Source organism: Dermochelys coriacea, chromosome 21 (genome assembly GCF_009764565.3).
Source record: "Dermochelys coriacea isolate rDerCor1 chromosome 21, rDerCor1.pri.v4, whole genome shotgun sequence".
In the NCBI taxonomy this organism is placed as follows: Eukaryota; Metazoa; Chordata; order Testudines; family Dermochelyidae; genus Dermochelys; species Dermochelys coriacea.
The window spans coordinates 11,896,874-11,921,795 of NC_050088.1; the positions used below are offsets into that span (position 1 = coordinate 11,896,874).

A 24,922-nucleotide genomic window follows, 5' to 3' on the forward strand; every position below is an offset into this window, starting at 1 on the left:
CGGCTCAGCTCAACAAGCGGCAGGGGAATCCCGGGAAGCGCAGCTGGAGGGGGGGGAATCAGCCCCGGTAGGTCCCCCCCCCGGCCCTGCAAGCTGAGACTTGCCCCAAAGCCCCCCCCCTTCCCCCTCTCCTCTTGGGGTGTCAGCTCGCTGCAGTCTGTGGATTGCAACCCCCCGCCCCGGAGCTGCTGCAACCCCGCGCCCCACGGCTAGGAGCGGCGGCGTCTCCGCAGCCAGCTGCGGGTGGGGGGGACCCGCGGCCGCTCCCCCCTCCTCGGAGCATCCCCCGCGGCTCCGGCAGAGCCTCCGTCTCCCCCCCCCCGGCAGTGCAAGGGGCCCCCCCGGGGGCTGCCTCCCCTCCCCCTGCGGAGCCGCAGCCCGGGGGCAGGTGGCCCGGCGGCTCCCGGCGCAGGGGAAAGTTTCCCGGCGCGCGGCGGCGGCTCCCGGGAGCCCGAGCTCCCCCCCCCGCCCCGGGAAGGGCCCGCGCTGCAGCGCCCCCTGCAGCCGCCCGGCCCGAGCTGCCGCAGCCTGGCCGGGTCCGCCTGGGAAGGGGGGGGCGCCTCCTGAGCCGGGGGGGGCGCGCCCCCCGGCAGCATTTCTCCGCTCCAGCCCGGCCAGAGAGGGAGCCCGCGGCTGGGATGCAGCCTTGGACGGGTGAGCGGCGTGGGGCTGGGACGCCCAGCTCCGGGGGGGGGTGTCTGGGATGCCAAGTGCTGGGGGTGGGGGTCTGGGATGCCCAGGGGGAGGGACTGGGACGCCCAGCTCCGGGGGGGGGGCGTCTGGGATGCCCAGGGGGAGGGACTGGGATGCCCAGCTCCGGGGGGGGGGCGTCTGGGATCCCCAGGGGGAGGGATCTGGGATGCCAAGTGCTGGGGGTGGGGGTCTGGGATGCCCAGGGGGAGGGGCTGGAATGCCCAGCTCGGGGGTGGGGGCGTGGGATGCCCAGGGGAGGGGCTGGGATACCCAGCTCCCAGGGTGGGGGTCTGGGATGCCCAGTGCTGGGGGTGGAGGTCTGGGATGCCCAATGCTGTGGGGGGCATCGGGGATGCCCAGGGGGAGGGGCTGGGATGCCCAGGGGGAGGGGCGGGGGGTCTGGAATGCCCAGCTCTGGGGGGGGTCTGGGATGCCAGGGGGAGGGGCTGGGATGCCCAGCGCTGGGGGAGGGAAGGGGGGCTGGGACACCTCTGCTGGGGCTGCTGTTGTGGTGCCCAGGCTTCACGCAGGTGGAGACGCTGCACACCGGCAGCGATACCCGTCTAGTCCAGCTCTCTGGCTGTGGGGGGATGGCTGCTGTGTGACTGCTGCTGGGGCCCCTGTGGGTTTTTTTGTGTCTGAGAGCTCCAGACTACTTGGTCACGGTGCAGAGGGAGGCGGGATATGCTAGGATCCCGAACGGCAGGGCCTCTTGGCCGAGACCCCACACGCTCATCACAGCTGCCTGACTTAGGTTTCGATGGGATGTAAGGCCCCAGTTCCCAGAAAACAAGGCAAGAGAGAGAAAGGTACAAAACTGGAGATGGGCTTGAACAAAACTCCTGGCCCAGTCCCTAGCCCCCAAACCTGGATCTGAATCTGAATGGACTCCTATCTTTATAATGGTCTGGACCAATCCTCCAGGTCTGAACACCCCCCCAAAATGGGACCTGGATCTGGGCGGGGAAGGTGACGGGGAGTCCATCTCATCCCTGGCACCGATGGAGAACCGGCACCAGCCTCATGCCCTCTGTCTAGTGCCCCAGATTCTGTGCTCTCCCCATTCAAACACAGGGATGGGAGCTAGTTCATTACCTCGGGGAGCTCCAGTTTTTACCCCCGCTGACCTCCCCCCCCCACACACACCTTCTCAGCCCTCTCCTTTGATTTGGGGGAAATCGATACATGTTTTCCACCACAGCAGCACCTGTGACTAGTTTGTTAACTATGGGGACTCCTGAATGAATAGCGCTCAGGCAGGTAATTTACCAGAAGATCTGAGAGGGGATAAAGGGAAACCAATATAAATAGTCAGTAATACAACTGTTTACTGACACCGGGCCTTCTTTTAATGAGATTTGTATGCAGGGGAGGGCGCCTCTGATAAGCTCTCCAGTTTACAATTATTAACTCTTGTCCAGGGGAGCCACAAAGCAGGGAGAGACCATCTTCATAAAGCCCCTGATCCCATTAATCGGGAAGGGAGCTGGAACAGAGTTGAAAAGGAGCCAGGGCACGAGTCAGTGTTATTAGTGCTGCTCAGAGAGCAGCCCTTAGTGCTGCTAGGACGGGCCACCAGCAGCACTGAACTAGAATCATAGAAGATTAGGGTTGGAAGAGACCTCAGGAGGTCATCTAATCCCACCCCCTGCTCAAAGCAGGACCAACCCCAACTAAATCAACCCAGCCAGGGCTTTGTCAAGCCCTTAAAAACCTCTAAGGATGGAGATTTCACCACCTCCTTTGGCAACCCATTCCAGTGCTTCACCACCGTGCTAGGCTAGGCCACCTGATCCTTGCTCAGAGAAGTGCTTGCTGCATACATAACCCCTCACGCTGATTGCATTCCTTTCAGCTCTCAGTGGGGAAAAGAAATATGACAGCCCCTTCCCAAATAGCAGTGCCGAGATTGCTGGGTAGATGAGCATGGGGAAGACATAGACTGGCAGATGCCTTAAGCTGGCAGGATCTGGACAGCTGTCTTCACTAGAGCGGCTTTGTTATAGGTTGGACTAGACCTTAATGAATTGGAAAAGGGGGCGGGGATGTAACTGCTGCCCTTCATTTAAGATAGTTGGAGCTTAATTGTTTCTTACTTTTATGGAATCAGATAGCTGAAACATCAGCAGCCTCCACCCAAAACACAGGTACATGGAGGGGTTTCACTGGCTATTCTGTGCGGGTTTGTGGGTCTGTGTAAGAGAGACGGAAAGGCCAGAAGAGCAGAGAAAGAGGCAGGCGATAACACAAGACAGCAGGGGCCAAAAAGCCCCTGTACAAGTCCTGTGAATGTGGCCCTGAGAAAAGCTTTTGGGCTAGATGCTGGCTAGAAAGGGTTTTGGAGTTGGGTGACCATACGTCCTGTTTTGGCTGAGACAGTCCCCTTTTTAAGCCCTGTCCTGGCTGCCCAGACCTTTTCTGCATTTGTCCCGCTTTTGATCAGTTGGCAAGAGCAAATGGGGCAAGTGCCCACTTTTGTCAAAAAAGTGGAGTGTGGAGAAATGTGCGGGGGGTGAGCGGAGATGCCAGCCCTATGTGGGAGGGCAAGGCTGGGTGGGAGGGCAACGGTCCAGCATGCGAGGGGCTGGCAGGGTTCCGGCAACAGCCTCTGTGGTGGGGGCCTTAGGTGAGCAGCTGGGGGTGTCCCGTTTTCCCTTTGGGGAAATATAGTCACCCTGTCTTGGAACTGCAAGCACAGAAACTGTCTCCTGTTGTGTGATTTCTCCTGCATTCAGGGAAATAGGACTTTGTACATCCTTTGTAAATAATCACCATTGGATCAAAGAAAGCTGAGTCCCTCATCAATTTCTCCTGCTACCGGAAACCACCCTCAGCACCCCAGTTGGACTAACCGCTCGGATCAGAAAGGGATAACACTTTCATTTGCACTGAGGGCCCAGCCTTACGCTCGTTCAAGCTCAGAGTGTGGGTACCAGCAAGCAAAGAACAGGCTTTATAGTGAGTTGCTGCATCTCCAGGAGCAAAACCCCTTCTGAGCCCCACCATGAAGGGTTCTTGTCTGTGCAGTGGCTGCTGGTGCTAGCTGCAGAGATCTGTCCTTGTTGTCCGAAGCACCTGGAACTGGAGGAGCTTGTTTGAGCGGTCGTGGTGGGCGAACCTTGGGAAGCAAACTAAGTGGGCAGAAGGCGAGGGTTTCTTTTATAAAGTGCTTGTAGAGAGGACTAATGAGACCCTAATTAAAGTCAGTGGGGAGAAATTAAGAGGGGGAAGAATTACGGCAGCAGAGACACAAAGGGAAAAACACCCTCCTCTAAAAACCAGAGGAGAGGAGATCAAAGGAGAGCTGGGGAACGGCAGGAAAACATGTTTCCTAATTGTGCTTAGAGCTTTTTCTCTCTGAGGTATGCCCACCCCTCCCCAGCATCTGGCATGGAGGCAGGTCCTGCTGAGGCAGGCATGCAGCTGGGCGTCTCTGGCATGGAAGCGTTTCCCTTTGTAGACACTAGTTATCCATGGGAGCGCCCACAATCGATATCGACAGTGGTTCCCTTGAGCTCATCCTTCCCCAGGGCAAGATCAGGGCTTGAGCCACTCTCAGTCTGTCACCCGGCCTCACTGGTGGCGTCTGCCGACATACCAGCGAGGTGTCACTTTGCCCCCATCTCAGTCCCTGGGAGTTGGACTCCAAAGCAAAGCTAGGCCAGTGCTGAGCATGTATGAAAATCCTGCCCTCCAGGTGGAGCAGAGGCAGCCCCTTAATGGCCACACCTTCATCGCTCCCTCAAAGCTCGTGTTGCCTCTGGGACTTAAAGTGCGGTTCTGCTCCAGGACGTGACTGTGAAAATGGCACCACAGGGTTCCCTGACTGTCATCTCTGCATGGATTTCTGATCAAGTTTGCTCAGCTTACTAGCAAAGAAAAGGGTTTTTCCCCCCCTAACTGCCAGCCCTCCAAATTCATGGGATGCACCAGCATCAACTCAATTCCCCTTTTTGTTTTGAAACCCATTGGGATGCAGGACATCTCCACTTTCACTGGGGGAAATTCACCCTGGGCAGAGAGCCAGCACGGGCCCACACATGATTTAAAACCCTAGACTGCTTCAGGGTGTCAACCAAGCTGTAACGACAAAGGGATCTGGAGGAGATTTCCCTGTGGGACTGATTGTCCCACATCTGCCAACTATGTGGTTTCCTGCACCTTCCTCGGAAGCATCCGGTGCTGGCCACTGGATCCTGGGCTAAATAGTGCATCCAGTCTGACGATCTGTATTTTTTATTTTTTAAATGTCACCCCGTGATGGTGGTTATTTATTGCTGTTGTTGCCTCAAAGGCACAGAGGGGCAGGAGGCATGGTGATTGGATCTCTGTGAGAAGTCGCATGGGTATTTGATGACAGCGGGTTAGCATTCCAGGAGCGTCACATAGCACCATGCCCTGTAAAATACACCTTCTGGGAAAGAAGCCCCGATCAGGCGGTGACAAACCAATCCCCAAATAACTAGCTGCAGCCTCACATTCAGGGTACGTGTACACTAGGATGACCAGATAGCAAGTGTGAAAAATCAGGATAGGGGATGCGGGGTAATAGGTGCCTATATAAGAAAAAGCCCCAAATATCAGGATTATCCCTATAAAATCGGGACATCTGGTCACCCTAATCTATGTTGCAAAGTGAAGGTGTGACTGTAGTACAGGTAGTAACCTAGCTAGCACGGGTCACAACAGTAGTGATGATGTGATGGCACGCCAGGGATTCTGGGTATGCACTCAGGTTGCTAGTGTGCACTGAAGCCCAGGCTGCTAGGTCTTGACTACTGTGGTTAGCTCCACTAGCTAGCTGAAAGCTAGCCCGGGTTTGCTACAATCACACCTTCACTCTGCGTTGGCAATTGTGGGCACCCTCTTACTTAACCTTTCTTGAGCAAATCCCTTAATGCCTCTTTGGAACAGAACCCAAATCCCCGGTCAGTGCTCTAACCCCATGGCCGTTCTTCCTAGGCCAGCTCTTGGCTCTGCTATTGGCTTGGGCCTGGACCTAGCAAAGCACTTAAGCACATGCTTAATTTAAGCATGTGACTCATCCCCATGCCTTCAGTTGGATTACTCACAGACTTACTGTTAAGCAGGGCTTAAGTGTTTGGCTGGCTTGGTTCCATACTGCACGGAGGCCATTAAGTGAAACACAGGATGGGAACCTCAGACGTCGGTGGGTTCAGAATCTAGATGCAGCTGGCACCTGTTTTTATTGTGGGTTGAAGCGATGTAGCTCTGAACAACCCCAGAACCTTCGAGGCACGTGTCTGTTGTCACCTGGGTCCAAACAGTGCAGCTTGCGAGTGTCTGGGGAAATGTGATTGTGAAACCAGCTAACATTTAATCTAGGGAAAGGCCCAAAGTGTGGGGCGGGTAGTGGGAGAAATCTGAGCTCCAGACTTTGTGGCTCACTGAAAGCAGTCGCTCCACCTCCCAGAAAAGTCTAAGAAGGCACCTGCAAATATATTGTACATTATTTCGTATCATATCAGTTAGGCAGGAGGGGAAAAAACGTGCCTGACCTGTTAGACTGACAAGTATTTTGATGCTGGAGTATAATAGCCAACAGTTCAGTGGGAAAACTCATTAACCAAATTAGCCTCCCGCAGATGAGTTCTGACCCAGGGAAAGGGCACGAAGGAATAGCAGCTCTTTTAATTTAATTTTAAATTATTCTGAAACACTCTCAAGCGTTTAGACCCCCGGAGCTTTCATTTATTTGAGTTTCAACCTGAGCGGCTTGGAAAGGAAACGCCAGGTTGGAACAGACTGGTGACTTATCTAGTTAGTGACTAAGCCTGGCTATTGGGGAGCTGGTCATAATGCAATTAACTAGGCTGTGCCCTCTCATAGGGCGGTAGGAGATTTCATGCTTCTATCATTCAGGAAGTAAGTGGGCCATTATCTGTTTATTGCCAGTACCTATAGGGCTCCCATGGTCAGAGTGTGTGAGCACTTCACAACCTGGGCAGCAGGGCAGTACTATTATTCTCTTTTTTCAGATGGGGAACTGAGGCCTAGATCCTCAAAAGGATTTAGGATCCCAGGTGAGTTAGGAACCTAAATACCTTTCAGGATCAGGCCCAGAGAGATTAAACAATAATAAGTAGCTCTTAGAAAGCGGCTTTACAAAGGAAGGAAGCCTCGTTGTCCGTAATTTAGAGGTGGGAAAAATGAGGCACAGGGACTTAGCTGAGGTCACCCAGCAGCAAAGCAGAGAATAGAAGCCAGACCACCTGAGTCCCAGTCCAGTGCTCTGTCCACTAGGCCATACTGCCACCCTTGCCCAAACTCACCCAGGAAGTCTGTGGCAGAGGAGGGAGTTGAACAAGGGTCTCCTGAGTCATAGTCTAGTGCTCTACCCTCCTGGACAAGCCTTCCTCTATCAGCTCCTCTTTTTTCCTAATTGGAACTGGATAAGTTGGGTCTGGATCCAGTGCCTGCTAGGTGGAAAGACTCCCACTGACTTCAGTGGGTACTGGATAATGCCCTTTGTGGCCATTAATCAATAACCTTTGCAGCTCTAATAATATGTAATTAGATGTTCAATTCAGCCTCAAGCTTCCAGGGTGTGTGAACTGATCTGTCAGACCAGCAGCTGCACTTTTAAAATGGTTTGAGTCCTTACGCGCATGATAGATAATGATTTGATTTCTGTAGCAGCTTCCATAATATGCAGGGGCTTTGCGGAGTTGTAGCCCACAGCATCATAGAAGAAAAGTAGCTATGGTCCTTTTTAAACATCACCTACCTGATCTTTGCAGCTTTAAAGAGGCCACCAAACAGACTTTCATGTAAAGTGATAACGTGGAGACCACCTGGGGAGAGGAGAAGGAGGGCGGCCTAGAGAAACATTACGCAGAACCATCGAGAAAGACTCCACCTCCGTCAACATGACACTCGGAAGCTGACACAGACCATCACAAGGCTGAAATAAAGGGCGGAAATTGGTGGACACCTGATGGTCCTGAGAGTGTAGGAGGAGAGCAAGAGACAGAAGAGGTAATGGTAACCATTGGGTCAGTGGAGACTTATTAACTCAGTTATGTGACCGGTGACTTTTTATTACCCATGTCAGGTGATCGAGGCTGGGAATGAAAAGTCCAATCTCTGAGTAGCACTATCCTGTGTCATGGCTTTATTACATCCTTGGTAGCGTCCCTGCCCCTTGGCCCTGATCATTGAAGTCAATGGAAAGATTCATTGTGCCTCCTATGGATTTTGGATCAGGCCCCCTATCATTATGCATAGCGGTGGGTCCCAGTAATCCCAGTTCTAGCGGCACCTCCACTGGTTGTTCTGTGAGATGAGAAATAACCTCATTAAGGTTCCTGGGGGGAGATTTGTCGTAGGCAGAGAGGGCAGCGGGGTCCCAACTCCCATTGGAAGTTAATGAGAGATGGGTGCCTCCCTCCCAGATGTGCCTTTAGCACTCTCCCGCATCAGCATTTACTCCACCCGAGACATGCCAGTCCCACCAAGGCCAATGGGATGATTCACATGCTTAAAGTTAAGCACCTGCTTAAGTATTTGGCGGAAGCGGGGCCTAAGGTCTTAGAGTCCAAGGTCCACTGACATCAACGCAAAGCATTGGAGAAGGCCCCTTCTAGGTAAAGAAATTCACGCTAGGAGACTTGCTCTGGGGCAGCATGAAGACTGAAGGGTCAGTGGCCATGCGTGCAAGCCAGCCTTGATACCATATGTTTCTTCTCCCCTGTGCCAGCTGAGCAGCAGCATCTGGATGCAATGGGGCGCGGGAACTGAATTTCCCAGGCTGCAGTCAGGCCTTTAACATTATTTGAATGTATTTTTTTAGTCTTTATTACATCAGCAGTCACCTCAGGCGTGAATTTGTGACCTTTAATCAAAGCTCTCCACTACCTGACCCTCTCTCAGGCAGAAACTTTGTGCCCATTATAATATTGATTAACTGTGCATTGCTGGTGGAGAAGGAAAGGAGACTGAAATGAGATAAATTGCACAAAGTGCCTGACTATATTTGGATGTGATGTTATGGTACATTCCGAACTAATTTAGTGGCTCCTCCTAACCTTCTTATAAAGGTCACCCCATATGGGGTGAAGTGTTCTCATTTGAAGGAGCCTCAGCCTTCGGCGTGGGAAGATTGATGTGTCTAGCGTGGGCGGGTGGAATACATGCGATCCCATTTCCATTGGGACAAGGGCTCTGGGGAATGTTCTCCATTTCAGGCCAGCTGACGCTAGGACTGTGAGCTGTGGAGTACTCTGCTGTCAGCTGACATGTGCACGAAGATAGATCAAAAGGGTGCTGGATACTGGCTGGTTTGGAGGACAAATGGCTTTTTGGACAAATCCAAACAGTTTTGTGAAACAGTTTCATGTTTGAAATTTTCCTTTTTTTTCCCCTTCGACCAAAACATTTGAAATGAAAATGTTTGATTCTGATTAAGAACCAGTCTGGGGGCGTTACGCTCCTTTCTCTCCAGTGGAGAACTGAAGGGAAGGGGATGGCAGAAAACGGAGGGGAACCCCTACACCAACTGTTTGCCCATTTCAATTCTGTGTGATGTGAATCAACATAATAATAATTTTAAAAAATGGTTGAAATCCTTTTGTTGAAAAATCTGGAAAAATTTCCAAACGAAACGAACATTTTTCATTTCACTCAAGATTTTTCATGGAAAAAATACCCAGGGTTTTGATTTTTTTTTTTCTTTTTGACCAGTCCTAATTGATTGGCTGGCAGTGCCTACAGTGATCCCCAGTGGAACTGTCAACCATCACCATAGAGCGCCTTCACTAGGGCCCTGATCCTGCCATCAGCTCCATGCTAGCAGACCCCTGTGCCGGGCTGGAGCCCCAATAGGCAGGGGTTTGCCCTCGTGGAGAGCATTACAGGCTAGAAGGCTAATGCCACCAAAGAGCGATTCTCACTGGCTTAGTAAAAAGAAAAGGAGTACTTGTGGCACTTTAGAGACTAACCAATTTGGGGGCTTCTGGCTGGGGGTGAGCAGTAACATGCTTTGTGGGCTCTGGAAAGGCAGCATTTTCCAGCAGACAGATGATTTTATTGGTGTGGTGGCATTTTACGCCCATCTCTTAGGGCTTATCATCTAAAAAAGGAACGTTTTCTGGTTTCCTTTCAATAGCATCTCTTCCCCCGCCCCCATTTTTCCTCCAAAGATTTATCTCAGCTCATTTCCTTTTAATGGAAGGAATCAGTTAGGTCTCTGTTATTACAGCCTTTCAGGCTTAATGCTTTAATAAAGTCCTGATCTTATCTGCAGAAGAGGGTTGCAAATATGGTTGCATTTAGTGAGTTGTTTATTGTAATGAATGTGGGACGAGAGAGGAGTAATACAATTTTCCCTTGTTAATTCCATAACTGCTTCGTTCAGGATCAAGGACCAACCCTGAAATTTACTTTCTTGTTATTCAATTTCACTAAGAGCCTCTTGAAGTATGTCTTTAGAAAAACAAAAGATGGGGAGGTGGGAATATTTTAAAATTATTATTATTTATTATACGTCTTATATGATAGCACCTTGAGGCCCCGACCAGGAATAGGGTCCCATTGTGCAGACGCTACACACCCTCATAGCGAGAGGCAGTCCCAGCCCCAAAGAACTGCCACTCAAAGACAGATAAAGGGTGGGAAACTGAGGCATAGAGAAGTTAGGTGTCTTGCCCAAAGTTGTGCATCAGGCCAGTGGCTGAGCTGGGAACAGAAACCAGGGCCCGTGACTCCTGATCCATTAAAAGCAGATCAGATAATGGATTTGAACCAGCGTCTGATCTATAAACAGGCTTGGGACCCCCAGACATGATTGGGAGAGGTGCTGAGGCCCACAGCTCCCATTGATGTCAACTGAAGTTGTGGGTGCTCAGCGCCTGTGACAGTCAGAGCCCCCACGGATTAAATCCTCTGAAGTCAGTGGGACTGCACCAGTGTAAATGAGAGAATTTAACTCTCTCTCTTCATTCTGTTTAGGTCAGCGGTCTCCAGTCCTTTTCTGGTTGAGCGCCAGTTACCAAGGATTAGGTACTTCTGCTAGGACCTCTCAATCCATACCTGGCGAAGTTGCCACCATCTTTGGTATCCCACCCCCCACCTTTCTGTTTTCTCTCTGTTGTCCTTTCCTGCTTCTGGTCTGCCTTGAGGACTGATGTCCGGATCTTCAAAGATCTATTGGTTTCAGTGGGACTTAGGCACCCAACTATGCTTGAGGATCTATGCCTGAGCCCCTCCCCGGTTTATACACGCAGTGCTTCTAAGGGACGTTGCAAATAGTCAATATCCCATTGGTACTGATGAACCCACGCCACTGCTTGGGTTGGAAATGGCTTGGAAATGGCTTGGAAATACTTGTGCGATTACAGCCAAGGCTGGGGAGTTGGGAATGGGGAGAAGTTCGTTCCTGGTGAGAAAATGCAGCTTCTTGATATGGACCATTTGGAATATCCCGTTGAAGCATTCACCCAGCCTGGGTTCACCCCCTGCCTTGTTTGGTTACATTGGCAACTAGAGCTGGGTGATGTTTTTCAGCTGATACATTTTTTTCAGCAACAAAGGCAGATTTGGCTCGACCGAAACGTTTGGCAAATTCGTGGCGAGTTCAGCGAATTGCTTCGGTTGCGGCGGGAAACGAAATTGGCAGTGTTGAAATGGTTCCTAATATTTCAATTTTTCGGGCAACATTCACAAGGGGAAAAGGGGGAGGAGGTGCCGCTGTTTCTGTCGTGCCCAATAGCCCAGTGCTTAGGGCACTCACCTGGGATTGGAGAGACCGGGTTGAATCCTTGCTCTGGAGCGGAGCCTTGAACACAGATTTCCCCTATTCCTGGTGAGTGCCCCAGTCACGGGGCTATCGGGTATTCCTGGGTGGGGCTCTCCATTATGTGGCGTATAAAATACTTGAACAGCCATTAGGCCAGAGAGAGAGAATGCGAATGACTCTATAGCAGTGGTTCTCAACCTGTGGCCCGCGAGCCGCTTGCGGGCCAATCAGCACAGAGGTGCGGCCCGTGTGATATCCTCAGGACCAGACAGGTAGTACTGGATGTGGCCCCCAGTGGTAAATAGGCTGAGAGCTACAGCTCTATAGCATGTGCGCTAGCAATGCATTGTTAGGCATTGGTACAGGAGAGGGTCACTCAGCTCACCTGTCAGGGAGCAGGTCCATGTTCCATAGCTCACAAAAGTGTCATGTCCTGGCTACTGTGCATGTGAATTCCTGCCCTCTACTGGCCAGAATGAGATCTGCTCAGCCATGTGTCACAGGCCCCGTATGGCTGAGAGCCTGCAGAGATTCTCGCTGCGGTGGCAGGGGGCCTGTGCTTTGGGTACAGGAGGCTCAGAGTTCTTCTGCTGTTGAGAAAAGTCCTGAACAGATGCCACATAGCAGCAGCCATTAAATCTGAAGGGTTACAATATCCTATTAAACAACATCAGCTCTCACTCACGAGTGGCCCCTTCTGGGCAAATCCACCTCTATTTTGCCATGGTAAATGACTTCTCAGAAACAGTTGAGTCAGGAAATCGACACCATCAGCAACCCTGCTCAGGATAAAGTCATTAATTCCACGTCATTCCATGCTCCCTCCTTTCCTTCTTGGGTCCCTCATTCCCGGTCTTTGTTCCACATCCAGCCCTCAGGAAGTTGATGGGTTAGGGGATGTCAAACAGCCACTTCTCTATCCTGGCACTGCGTTTGTATGTGCTGTAAATTGTCTAGCTTTTCTTCTGGGCGGGCGGGGGAAGAGAGGTAAACAATGAAGACTTGCTCTGCGCAAAGGCAATTGGGGAATGCTGACCTGGGTGTGCCATAAGCAGCCTTTTGTATGTCTACTTATACATGGAGCCTTTTGTTTTTTAACATAGGAAACTGAAGTAGCCCTTTTGCCAGAGAATTCAAATGTGACGAGCTAAGAACATTGATTCCCCTCCGCTCATCCCCAGAAGCCATGTAATCTCATGCAGCTTCCTTCCCCTCCATTGTGCAGGCTGATGTAGCGATAACAGAAATAAAAACCCGAAGACCCTTTCTTTCTTTTAGATCTGGCTGGCACGTTAATTGCATTCTTCAGTCTGGCGCTGTCCCAGTACATTTAAAATTCTAATAGATCAACAATTACAGCCCTATACTGCGGGGAAGGATTAAATTGATTCCTGTTAATGTGGGGACTCTGAACGGCGGGGAGTTGGGGATGTCTTCAATGCCGTTACGCGTTGCAACATTTTGGCCTGGTCTATACTATGAAGTTAGGTCCACGTCAGTTGCCTTGTGTTACCCGATGTGTGCATGTGTCTACACTCAGATTTGTCACTGGATGATGTCAGAGCCCGTGACAGCGATGAGGTGAAACCACCTCCCCAAAGGCATACTGACATTGACTCAGTGCGACTGTAGACATTGCCCGACCTGCACTTACCCTAAAAGTCCTCCAGCAGCTGGTCCACATTCCCTGCGGCAATCACAATTTAAAACTCCACAGACCCCCAGGGGTCAAGAGTTCTGCATGTCCCCACGTACTTTGCTCACAAAGACCCTAGAGTTAAGGTGATGCATGGCAGAGGTTAGATGGTCTATGCTCTGCCCCCGCGTCATGTCTTGTCTTTCTTCTTTCAGCTCTGATCACTGCCCCTGTCCCTTTCTATTCTTAATCAGCCGTGGAGCTGATTGACGAATATAACCTTTTTCTGAGCAGCGATGTGGCCATACGCCCCAGCGAGCGTTCTGACCGGCGCCCACAGAGAAACGCCGCTGTGCAGTGTGCCGGGACTTCGCGTGTGACCGTTACCAAACGCTACAGGCCAGCGTGGCTGAAAAGGAAGGTTCAGAAGACACGAAACAAGCAAACAAGGTGCCTTTAGCACTGGACATGTGCCCTCAAAAGCCCACATCAACCGTGGCATGGATGCAAACGGCTTTCTAAGTCCCTAAAGGGAGATTAAATTGCGCTGTGAAATGCCCGGGTGATTTATCGCTCGTCACGGCGTGCTTGGCTCTCGTGGCAATTTCCAGTTGTTTCCATGGCAGAAGCCATCGCTGGAGAAGGAGAGAGCCAATCAGCAGCCACAAACAGCTGTCAAATGGCCAGAAGGGCTAGCCGGGTGGCTGGCTCTCCTCGTTCAGGGAACGTAGGTGGGTCCCACATTGCACCTTTTCTACTCTGTTTCGGGGGAGCGGGGGAGAAGGCTGTTGTGGCTTCGGTTACTGGGGAGCTTCTTAAATCAAAGCCTGGGACTTGACGCTGGGGGTGGGGCATACACAGAAGCCTCGTTGCCCCTGTCTGCACTGTGTGCGCACCCGCGTGGCCCAGCTTGAATGCCCGAAGTCCCCTCCCCGCAGGTAGTGTGGGGGAGATTTCCGGGGGCTGGCCTCTTCTCTGGTTGTGTCAAAGTGCCGGCGAGGCGTCTGGAAGGGATGGCCCCGTGGCCTTCATCTTACATGGTGGTGCAGTGCTTCCTTGGGCAGAGCCAGCAGGCAGAAGGATTTTAGGGAGAAGTTTGGGACTGTATCTGGATTAGATTGGGGAGGGGCACCAAAATTGTACAGGATTTCTACCTCCATGGGCTGGATCTGAACCGGACCAAGAAAATCGGCCCTTTTATGGTTTTTATCTAGTTTGGTTTATGCCCAGGTGTTTGAATCCGACCCCATTTCCCCCGCCCCAAATCAAGGGTTGGGGAGGAGCATGTGAAGCTCCCTTTGGGCCCCTTTTTGCTTTAAAGCCAGAATAGCTCCACTTTCATGTAGATATGTGACCATGACCTGTGCTATAGGAGAACGTTACCAGCTTGCGGCTTGATCTCCGGAGATCCTGAGCGATTGCAGCTCCTGCAGAGGTCATTGGGTGGTGCCATCAGCACCAATCAGATTCAAGCCCTTTGTAACGGGGCGAGGGAGAGGAATTAAACCCTGGTTCATGCGGCTCCCAAAGGATGGACTCCTGGAAACTACCAGCCAGGAGGAAGACAATGGCAGGGAACCAGAAGATCAGGACCCACTAACGATTCCCTGCATGGGTCATCAGCTGAGTTTGAATACAGGAGCTTCAGCGGAGGCCTCTGTCTCTTAAGCAAAAGGAGTAATTCCTTTAGACGGTAGCACTAGTAGGTTGTTGCTCTTTAATGGATGCAACACACATTTGTCCACTGCAACCACCAATTCGGGGGAGAGCTCCCACAGGTTTTATCTGTCTCCTCACTTCTGCCCTGCAGGTTTATTTGCCGTTGGTTTGGAATATGCTCTGGTGATGCCAGGTGGTGGGCTCAATCCCAGCTGTCTACTGGAATCTTCCCTTTCTAGAGCATCTTCCATCCCAATGCGCTTTACAGCCTGGCAAAACAAAGCACCCCCGAAATGCAGCTGCTTCTGGGTTGCACAAGCCGGCACACTAACTGAACTCGCAGTGGGAACAAAGCGAATGGCAGAGCCCCCTGGTGACAAACCCAGCTGGGAAGCTGGTTGGCACAGTCACCATTTATCCAAAGAATGCACTACATTGCCCAGGGCTACGGTGTGACACATACCCCCGCCCTGCCACATCCACAGGGCCAGGGATGATGCAGGCTTCAGGCTTACGCATTAGCATCCCATGCTACACTGGACTCTGCTTGGGCCAGCAGCCCCCTTGGGTCTCCCTACTATCACACAGCTGTTTCCTTTTACTCCCCTTAAGTGGCGCTATAGTAGCGCCACGGGGCAAAGTCTTAAAGGGGCGGTACTCTGGTTGTGAAACATTAAAAGAGTGGATGAGGGTTTCTAAACAGGGAATGAGAAACAGGAGCCGAGGAAAATGGCCAGGAGAATATTTAGATTGCAAACTCTTTGCGGCTGACACCTGCCTTCTTATATGGTTGTAAATCATCATGCAAATCTATGACACTGAATGACGAGGGATAATTAGAGAAGGAGAAATAGAAAGACTCACAGTGTACAAATCCAGGCTCAGGAAAGCCGATTCCTTTCTGCATATGATGTCTTCTCACTCTCTCCCAGAAGTGCCAGCAGCAATTTAAACCCTGGACAACTCCAGGAGGTTGATGGACATTACAAAGAGGGAAGCATGCAGCAAGCTCCAAGTGCTGTGGAAAGCCTGGCTCCTGGTTGGGATCTGGGCTTTCTTTTATGAGTTCCTCCTGTAATTTCAGGTTCGTAATCTGACACATCTGTTCTTAGGCGCTCAGAGAAGGGAACGGAAAGCCCAGTTTTTCCTTGCAAGATTGTCTTCACACAGGGCAGGGGGTGTGTGTTCCGGTTCAGCTGGGGTTGCAGAGAGAGCTTTACAGGAAGCAGAGATGGGCTCAGCAAAAGGAAGACCCAGCTTTTGCTGGCTGCAAACCAGGGGTGTGTTTTCGGAGGTGGGGGGCTGATTTCTTTCCAAAGATAAAGGTTGAGATTTTTTGGTGGCGACTGGGGGTTTCCCATGGAATGGGAGGTCTGCAGCCTCTGTCCGGAAATTCAGCCCAAAGCTTCTGGCAAAATTCAATGCCCAACAACTGGACATATCAAACAACCCCACACTTCCAGGGGCAGCTATTGGGTTTATGTCTCCCACAGACCAGGCTGGCTGTGCTCAAGATTGGCCCGGAGGACAGATGATGCAGTAGCAGGACCCCTGCCTTGATTTTGGTTTGGTCCTGGTTCAAGGCGAAATGCGCCTGGCTTAGGGTTTCCTTACAGCTGTGCTAGATTTCTTCATGTTATATTTTGGCCACAGGCACAACCACTGGGAGGGGAGATGGAAGGGGCAGGTTCCTCTAACTAACAGCGGTTCATTTTCCCTCTCACCCCACAGTACTGGACTTTATTATGTGGCTGCACTTCAGGATTAAACTGGATCCTTTCTTCGGGCAACAGGAACAGGCTTAGCATTTTGCTTTCTTCTCTTCCACCCCGCTGGTATTGCAATCACTCGCTTCTGCTCTGTTCTGTTAGCAATGGATTCAACACTGGAGCACACCGATGTCTGGAAATGAGATGTCGCTTACCACGCAGACATGCAGCAGGAGCGGGGTCTGCAGGAAAAGGTGTATGGCCGGTTTGCTCCAGGCAGAGGCGCTGCTCTGCATTTTGAGAGGGGAAACTCAGGCCTTTCTGACTCCAGAGATGACCCCAACTCCGCAGTATCATTCGGCGTTGTAACACTGCCAGTGTGATAGCAGAGCATGATAGGAGAACTTCTGGTCACTCCGGCCGCTGGGCAGTAAAGTTCAAAAAGGTTAGCAGACAGGTCACTGCTGAAGGGAGCAGTACGGCATTGGATTGCAGTGGAAGGACTTTGTGTAGCGATAGAGCTTTGGCATGCACACTGCCATTGCACCCATTCCAGCAGCCTGGGCTGGTGGTGCTCTGACAAGGGGAAGTCCCTGAGGTCGCCGACACAAGTGGGGACACAGGGCTGCCTCCCTCGCGACAAGAGGAATTCTACTGGTGCAACTGTCATGTGTAAGCCAGACCTTAGTGTTGACAAGGCCACGCTGAGCCTTGCTCCTACTTGCAATCAAGGCAAAACCCAGCTTGCCTTTGTCTGGGCTCAGTCCTGGGGGCAGCTATGCGGATGACTGAACCAGGCAATACCTGAGTGTGGACAAGATTCTGGCACTTCCACTCTCCTTTTGGGGTGGGGCAGGGGGATGGATGTGGCTAACAAAATAATAGGGAGGAAGAATAGAAAACCCCCCCCCCCCCCAGCCTGAGTTGTGACTTCCCAGGAGCTGCTGAGCTGGAAACTCGCAGGCCAGAGGGTCAAGAGGGCGTTGAGAAGTGGGTGGGCTGCCGGGAGAGAGCCGCTGGCTGCTGCTTTTGGCCACAAGCTGTTGTGGGCCCATTCCCTCTCTCTCTGCTAGGTTTCCTCATTCATCAGGAAAAGCTGATATTTGCCTACACAGAAGAACCACCCTCTCCATCCACATGCCTTCAGGCACCAGTGGGATGCTAGGAGCGGAAAGGACTTGGGAAAGGGAGGGGACTGTTTTCGGGCCGAGCTTTTCCAACCTGCCTCAGAGACTTGCGGGTGCAAGCGAAGGAGCAGGTTTACACGTCTTGACCCAGTGCTGTCCCCATCAGCTTGCAATTCAGAGAGGCGCCGCTTGCTGTCAGGAATAAATCCGGGCTGCAAAAAGCTCTTCAGCATGAGAAATGCCTTTTTGCAAAAGCACCAAGGACTGGCTGCTGCTGCTTAGGGAAGAGGTGTCTGGGGAGAGAGAGACAGATGCTGCAACGTGTTGCAAAGATTAACCTGTTCGTGAATCCAGTGGAGGATCCGAGCAGGGAATTCACCCATTAGGGTCCACCGGAGATACTCCATTGGTTGCTCACAGCCCAGCATGATGCTTGGCAACTAACGCTCCACTATCTTGTCGCCTGTCTTTAAACTGGCCCGGTGAGACCATTTTCCGAAGGTGGGGGGAGACCCTGTGCAATGATCAATTCAGCCTAGGTAGGTCAGTACCGTTCGCTGCCTTTTACAGAGCCGGGCGGAAATGCAGCAGAGAGAATCTAAGGTCCTGTATCCTTCAGCGAGCTCAAGGGGTGTGATTCAATGGAATGAATTACGCCACTTGTTCTAACTTCAGTGGAGTCAGTGCTGTGAGCGACGCCCTGTGTTCACCCAGGAGCGATGCTGCACCGTTTGGGTATTGGGGCAGAGCTTCACAGTGCCCGCATGGATCCCTGATTCCCAACACTGTGGTCTGGCATGGGGCATTCTGGGTAATTTTCCATGGTTTCATGGGATACTTTCAGAGTAGGCCCAGGGGAATTGTGGGAGAAGAGGCTCAAAGTCCCCTGGTTTCCCAAGAGTTTTGCTGACGCTAGATCTCTGCAGTACTCCCCACCAGTGGAAGGACACGTTGGCCAGTTGCTGTCTCTGACAGACACCAGGGCCTCAAGACCTAATTTTCCTAATCAGCACGTGCAGAAAATTGCACACACAGTTGCCCACCTAATTTGCATGCCCCATTCCCATGTCTGCTGGGGCAAACCAGGTAAGTGTGCGAGCCGATGATTATTTGTATTGTGGTGGTACCCAGGGCGTGCTGGACGTTTGCCAAACCCAAGAGCAGAGACAGTCACTGCCCCAAAGTAGGGGGCAGTCCAGAACCACGAAGGCAGACGGAAGGGATATAACAGACATGCAAAGCGATCAGGTGCATGGTTCATGGCTTAAGATGGTCTAAATGAACTGCCTCCCCACCCCAAGCCTGCGACACCTTGCCAGGAGGGTGTTTTCCCTGATATCTGGCTGTCTAGGTCTTTCCTTGCTTAATTTGATTTCCTTGCTGTTAATTCAACTACCCTTGCCACGCCCCCTCCCTCAGGAATCCCACTGCCCCCTCGCGGTCATTACACCCAGCAGCCCAGTGATCTGGCACCATGGTGTTAATGGGGTAACGGCTGCTGGGTGGGAAAAGGGAGTAGCACCATGGGAAGGAAGGACCAGGAAAGCCAGTGTTTCTGAACCTGTTAGGGCAGCGCCCCCTCCCTCCCAGCCAAAGTCCCGAATCCCTGCGACCCCTTGACATTTACTTTATAAGGCAGAGTAAATCATGGCTCAGTGCTACCCCTAGAGACTTGGGCTGTATGTGTGTTTTGAGGGGCTGACGGAGCATACTGCCCTTGAAGGGCCGGGGTGTGTGGGGGATTAGGGGTGGGAGATTTGCTTTGCTTCAGACTGTAATAACATTTTAACAGTGAGGGTAATTAACCACTGAGCCAGTTTACCAAGGGCCATGGTGGATTCTCCATCACTGACAAAGTTTACATTGAGAGTGCATGCAGCTTTGCAAAAAGCTCGGATCTAGGATTTTATTTGGGGGCGGGTCTCTGGCCTGTGCTAGACAGGAGGTCAGATCAGTGGCGCTGGAACATTTTTCATAGTGGGGGTGCTGAAATCCAGCCCCTTACCCTGTCGTCCCCCCTCCCCAGGGCTGGGGCCAGGAGCAGGGCTGTGTCTCCGGGGGGGCCCAGAGAGAGGTAAGGAGGCCGAGGCTGGGGCCACAACTGGGGGCGGGCGCAGGACCAGCAGCGGAGCCTCGGGCGCGGGACCGGGAGCCCCAGGAGCAGGGCTGGCAGCCGGGACCCCGTGGGGGGTGCCAGAAGTGGAGCCCTGTGTAAAACTTGGGAGTGCTGCAGCAACCCCTAGTTCCTGCACCTATGGATCAGATGAGATCACAATGGTTCTTTCTGGCCTTAGAATCTATGAATCAACATCTCACATCTGTCCTCCTGCCATCGAGTGGTCTTTCAGCCCCCCCAACGCCCCCGGAGGCACAACCCTCCAGTGGACAAACAGCTGTCCAGTAGGGAGAACAGTAGCTTGAGGCTTGGGAGACATGGGCTTGATTTCCAGCTCAGCTACAAATTTTCTGTGTGATGTTGGGTGAGTGACCTAGCCCACTCTGGGCCTCAGTTCCCCATCTGCAGCAGGGGGAAAGTCTATCCCTGCCTCCCAGGGCTAGGTAAAAATCTGTTGCTGTTTGGGAGAGGCTCTGCTACACTGCTGATGGGGACTGTATAACTACCTGGGGCTGTGATTTGCAAAAGGGAACCAGGGAGTTGGAAAATCCCCCCCTTGCTGGGCACAGATCCCTGCTCCTTCATAGAAATCATAGGGTTGGAAGGGACCTCAGGAGGTTTCTAGTCCAACCCCCTGCTCAAAGCAGGACCCATCTCCAATTTTTGCCCTAGATCCCAAATGGCCCCCTCAAGGATTGAACTCACAACCTTGGGGTTTAGCAGGCCAATGCTAAAAACCACTGAGCTATCCTTCCCCCAGAAATCACCTATTCCCCTCTGCATGGCCACCTTGGGTTGTCAGCGGCTTGCTTTTGCAGCAAAGCGCACCCCAACCTCCTCATGAGGGCGGAGGAATTCCTCCTTCAGCGGGAGTGTCAGAGTTAGTTAAAAGAAAAGGAGAACTTGTGGCACCTTAGAGACTAACAAAGCTTTCCTTCCCGAGTAGCAAAGCAAACAAGCCAGTTTCCATGGCAACTCGGGCAAGGATCACTTCAGACAGCAAAACAGGACAAAACTGCAACCTACGGAGCTTGGACATAGAAGGGAGGAGTAAGAGAGAGTGGAATTCCTTCAGAGAGCAGGAGAGGAAAGCCCATCAGTGTGGGAGGATACAGTAGATTTCAGAGTAGCAGCCGTGTTAGTCTGTATTCGCAAAAAGAACAGGAGGACTTGTGGCACCTTAGAGACTAACGCATATATTAGAGCATAAGCTTTCGTGAGCTACAGCCCACTTCGTCGGATGCATAGAATGGAACATATAGTAAGAAGATATTTATACACAGAGAGAATATGAAAAGGTGGAAGTACCCATGCCAACTGTAAGAGGCTAATTAATTAAGAGGAGCTATTATCAGCAAGGGGGAAAAAAAACTTTTGAAGTGATAGGTTTCAGAGTAGCAGCCGTGTTAGTCTGTATCCGCAAAAAGAACAGGAGGACTTGTGGCACCTTAGAGACTAACGCATTTATTAGAGCATAAGCTTTCCTGAGCTACAGGCATCCAATGAAGTGAGCTGTAGCTCACGAAAGCTTATGCTCTAATAAATGCGTTAGTCTCTAAGGTGCCACAAGTCCTCCTGTTCTTTTTGCGGATACAGACTAACGCATTTATTAGAGCATAAGCTTTCGTGAGCTACAGCTCACTTCATTGGATGCCTGTAGCTCAGGAAAGCTTATGCTCTAATAAATTTGTTAGTCGCTAAGGTGCCACAAGTCCTCCTGTTCTTTTTGAAGTGATAATCAAGATGGTCCATTTCGGACAGTTGAAAAGAAGGTGTGAGGATACTTAACATGGGGAAATAGATTAAATTAGTGTAATGACCGAGCCATTCCCAGTCTCTGTTCAAACCTAAGTTAATGGTATCTAGTTCGCTTCTCTCTGATAATAGTTTGTCCTCCTAGAGAGTGTTTCCACTCCTAGGGCTTCCCAACACCCTTGTAGGTCAGGGATATAAATTGTTATGAGCTGGGTGCAACCTTGTTATGGGTTGAATTAAAACCCCATTGAGATTGATAGGTGTGAACTCAGCCTTCAATTAACATAACTGGAAACATAACACCCTTTGCCTCCCTGCACAGAACAAAAGGTGTGTATGACTGTGCTCAGGAGCTTTTCCCTGAGTATTGTTTTGTGTAGGGGTGTGTGTGTGTGTGTGTGTGTAAGAAGAGAGAACACACAGAAACTGAGAACAGAGAGAGAGCCAGAGACAAAAAGCTAAAAAGCCAAGCAGTAACCTGTGAGCAGAGCTCAGTGTGATGCTGGAAGAAGCTAGAGAGAGCGAGCTCTTGGGTCTGCTGGCTAAAGAGGCTTGGGGCTGTAGGCTTTTGGGTTTTGTCCCTCCTGTATTCAGAGCAGCAGGCCCTAGTACATTCCTTGTAAGCAAACAAGATTGCCTCAAAGAAAATAAGACCCCATCACTTTCTTCTTTCATTTCCAGGGCTCCAACATTTGACTAGCTGCTCAGATCAAAAAGGGGGGGGCACTCTTTTGCAGCATCAAAGGTATCCGAAAGAATGAGGTAAGTTCCAACAACCTTGAACGCCGCTGAGCCGGTGAGACACGGGAAATTGCTCTGCCGGGAACACTGCACACCAGTTTAGGAAGGAGGAGGCCACATTCAGTGGAAACTGCAAGGGGGAGAATTTAGGCAGGCAGAATATAATGACCCTTGATTAAATCCAGGCCTGGCACCAGGGTTAACCAAAAGCACAGAATCATAGAAATGCAGGGCCGGAAGTGGGAGAGGCTCTGGAAGGGAGGCTGGTGGGGGAAGGGTGGGAAATAGGGGTGGGCTCCCGGCCAGGCCATGGTGAAGGGAGGAAATAGTGCCCTAGAAAATGTGCCGGTGTGTGTGTGTGGGGGGGGAGGCGGGGGGGCAGGCACAGCAGCAGCCCCCTGCCCGGGCACACGTGTGCGGCTGCTTGGGAACTCCGGGCGGCAGTGACCGAGTGCTCGGTACCCGCTGTTACTGGGAGCTTAACGCAGCCCGACTCAGAGGCAGTGACTGTAAGACAGCCACTGACACGGGTCCTGGGTGGGAGCTGGGGCGCAGCCTGGCAGGGTCGGCCTATGTGAGGGGGGGCACTAATCGGTGCAAAGGGTCATTTTCTCAGCCTATCTCTTTCAGGAAGAATTTCCTGGCTTTGGCTCTCACAGTACCCAGCCCTTCCCCACTGGCACTCAGCAGCGCCAGTACTGCCACAGCTTCCCAAGGACCAGGCCCTGCTCAGGGGAGCAGCCCGCCCCTCTAGGCCCCATGGAGGGTGTCACATGGGGAGCCACTGGGCTTTCCCTAGAAGCAGCGTCTGGCTCGGCAGCTCATTTCCTAGACACGGTCCTGCAGAAACAGCCCTGGGGAGCCACCCGCTACATTTCACCAACCCATCATAGACCCACCTGCCCAAGCTCCTCTTGCATTGATGCTGCTGGCAGCTCCATTGAGACAGCTACAGCTCCCTGAAACTTTCCTTTGCTGACCCACCCATGGCCTCTCTGGCACGGCACCTCAGTGCTGCACTGGGCCCCTGCATCCTTCTCTCCAGCCACCCAAGCAATCCCTGACCTCAGTTCAAATGCTGGCCCAAGGTTTCTCTGGCCCTGAATCCCTACAGTCCCCTTCCTATCCCTGAGTCTCTCCAGGCTCCACACAGATTCCTCCCTGACCCCACCTTTGCCTCTGTCCTGCCCCGCTGTAGGAGCCGTACCTGAGTTATGTAATTGACCCGCTGACACCCCTGACTCCTAGTGAATGGCTCAAAGTGGTGGATATTTATCCCAGCACATACACCAGTAATTGCAGGCAGTGTGTACAAAACACTCGGCTCTGAGCCCAGAGATGCTACTTTGGCAAGAAAGAAAACAATGATAATCATAATTCTACAGCTGGGTTTCTTGAAACCACATTTTAAAGGACTGGAAATGTACCCTGCAGCAGAGCCTGTGTGACATGCACCAGGTATCTGCTCCCCCACCCAACCCTTAAGATGGCTGCAAGAGAGAATCTGGGGACAAGGCCTGCCTGCTGGTTCCCATGCAGCATCACCGACTGTCCCTGGTGGGTGCAAGGCCTGCCTGCTTGGGAGACCCTGAGAGCAGCTGGTGCATGGACTTGCAGCGTTCCTGGGAGATGACTAAGCAGGCGAGTGGGTAAGAGACTCAGGGTATATACCAGACTAGGTGCTGTGTGCTGAGAAAATGCACCATGCATCATACATCCCCTAGACACTCCAGGGACGTGCACTTTAGAGGTGCGTTGTGTTATCGCTGATGTCAGCTGAGACCTGATGAAGAGCTCCAGGTGGCTCGAAAGCTTGTGTCCAGTAAAAGCTTTCATCTCCCCCACCGTGTCTCGCCAACTGAACAGAATAGGTGGGAGTGGATAAATGCAACACTCCCAAGGCAGCATCTGGGATTCGGCTAAGGAGGAAATATCAGGGGGCTAGTGATCTGTCCCCCTTCCCAGACCTGGCTCTGTGCCACAGCGGAGAATAATGAGCTCCACCACCTGGACTTGCATCTCCCACTCAGAAACCTGACATCAGTGGCAGCTTGGACACTCCAGCACCTCTCAGGATCAGGCCTCATGCCATGGGGAGAGCGCTCACATGGCCAGGGGATTCTGAAGCACTGTAAGTGGACAGCAGATGTTTGGTGAGGGGCTGAAACTCCAGGTGGCCTTTGCTACCAGTGAGCAGGGCCATTGCTTCTGTCAATTAGTCTGCCTTTCCAGTTGGATTCAGCAAGGAGCAGGCAATCCCTCTCCCACCTCCCCCTGCCCGCTCTGAGTTTAGCAGGCAGCTCTCATGCTTGTCCGTCCTCAGGAGGGGGAACGCGAGACGGTATGGGTTGCCAATGAGTGCCAGAGCCGCTTCACAGAGGCATCAGTCACTGGCACCCGCTTTCTGCACAGGGGCCAAGTGTGTGCTCAGACGAGTAAACAAGCTGGACGTGGCCATCGCCGCAGGACCAGCTGTGGGCAGCTAGCTGTCTTCAAACCAAAGTCACTAGCACTAAAATAACAGCAACAACACTCTGCATCTCAGCAGGCCTGTTTATCTGACAATCTCTACGTGCTTTACAGACAGTAGCCCCACCCGCCAGCCCTTCAGGAGGCAGGTACTTTCTGTTAGCCCTGTATTACAGATGGGGAAACTGAGGCACAGGAAAGCTAAGTGACTTATACCAGGTCACAAAGTGTTAGGGTCGAGGCTAGACTCCAGAAGTCCTG

At 52.0% G+C, this 24,922-nt stretch overlaps 1 protein-coding gene and 1 long non-coding RNA gene across 3 annotated transcripts in view; one reads left to right on the forward strand and one right to left on the reverse strand.

Moving 5' to 3' along the window:
* Nucleotides 1-15,857, reverse strand: part of LOC119846241 (chemokine-like protein TAFA-5) — a 37,575-nt gene extending 21,718 nt beyond the window's left edge. The window contains exons 1-2 of the mRNA XM_043500374.1: nt 15,609-15,857; nt 7,442-7,508 (exon numbers count right to left, since the gene is read on the reverse strand). Coding sequence (XP_043356309.1) covers nt 7,442-7,484 — 43 coding nt within the window. The 5' untranslated portion in view covers nt 7,485-7,508; nt 15,609-15,857. The remainder of the gene's footprint in view (nt 1-7,441; nt 7,509-15,608) is intronic.
* Nucleotides 156-24,654, forward strand: LOC119846242. Of its 2 annotated transcripts, XR_005289816.2 has the most exons (5): nt 156-654; nt 7,455-7,692; nt 13,301-13,816; nt 22,133-22,213; nt 22,823-24,654. It is a non-coding gene; the product is annotated as an uncharacterized LOC119846242 (long non-coding RNA). The 2 variants fall into 2 exon arrangements; XR_006276462.1 differs by lacking the exon at nt 13,301-13,816.
* The last annotated feature ends 268 nt before the right edge of the window (nt 24,655-24,922 follow it).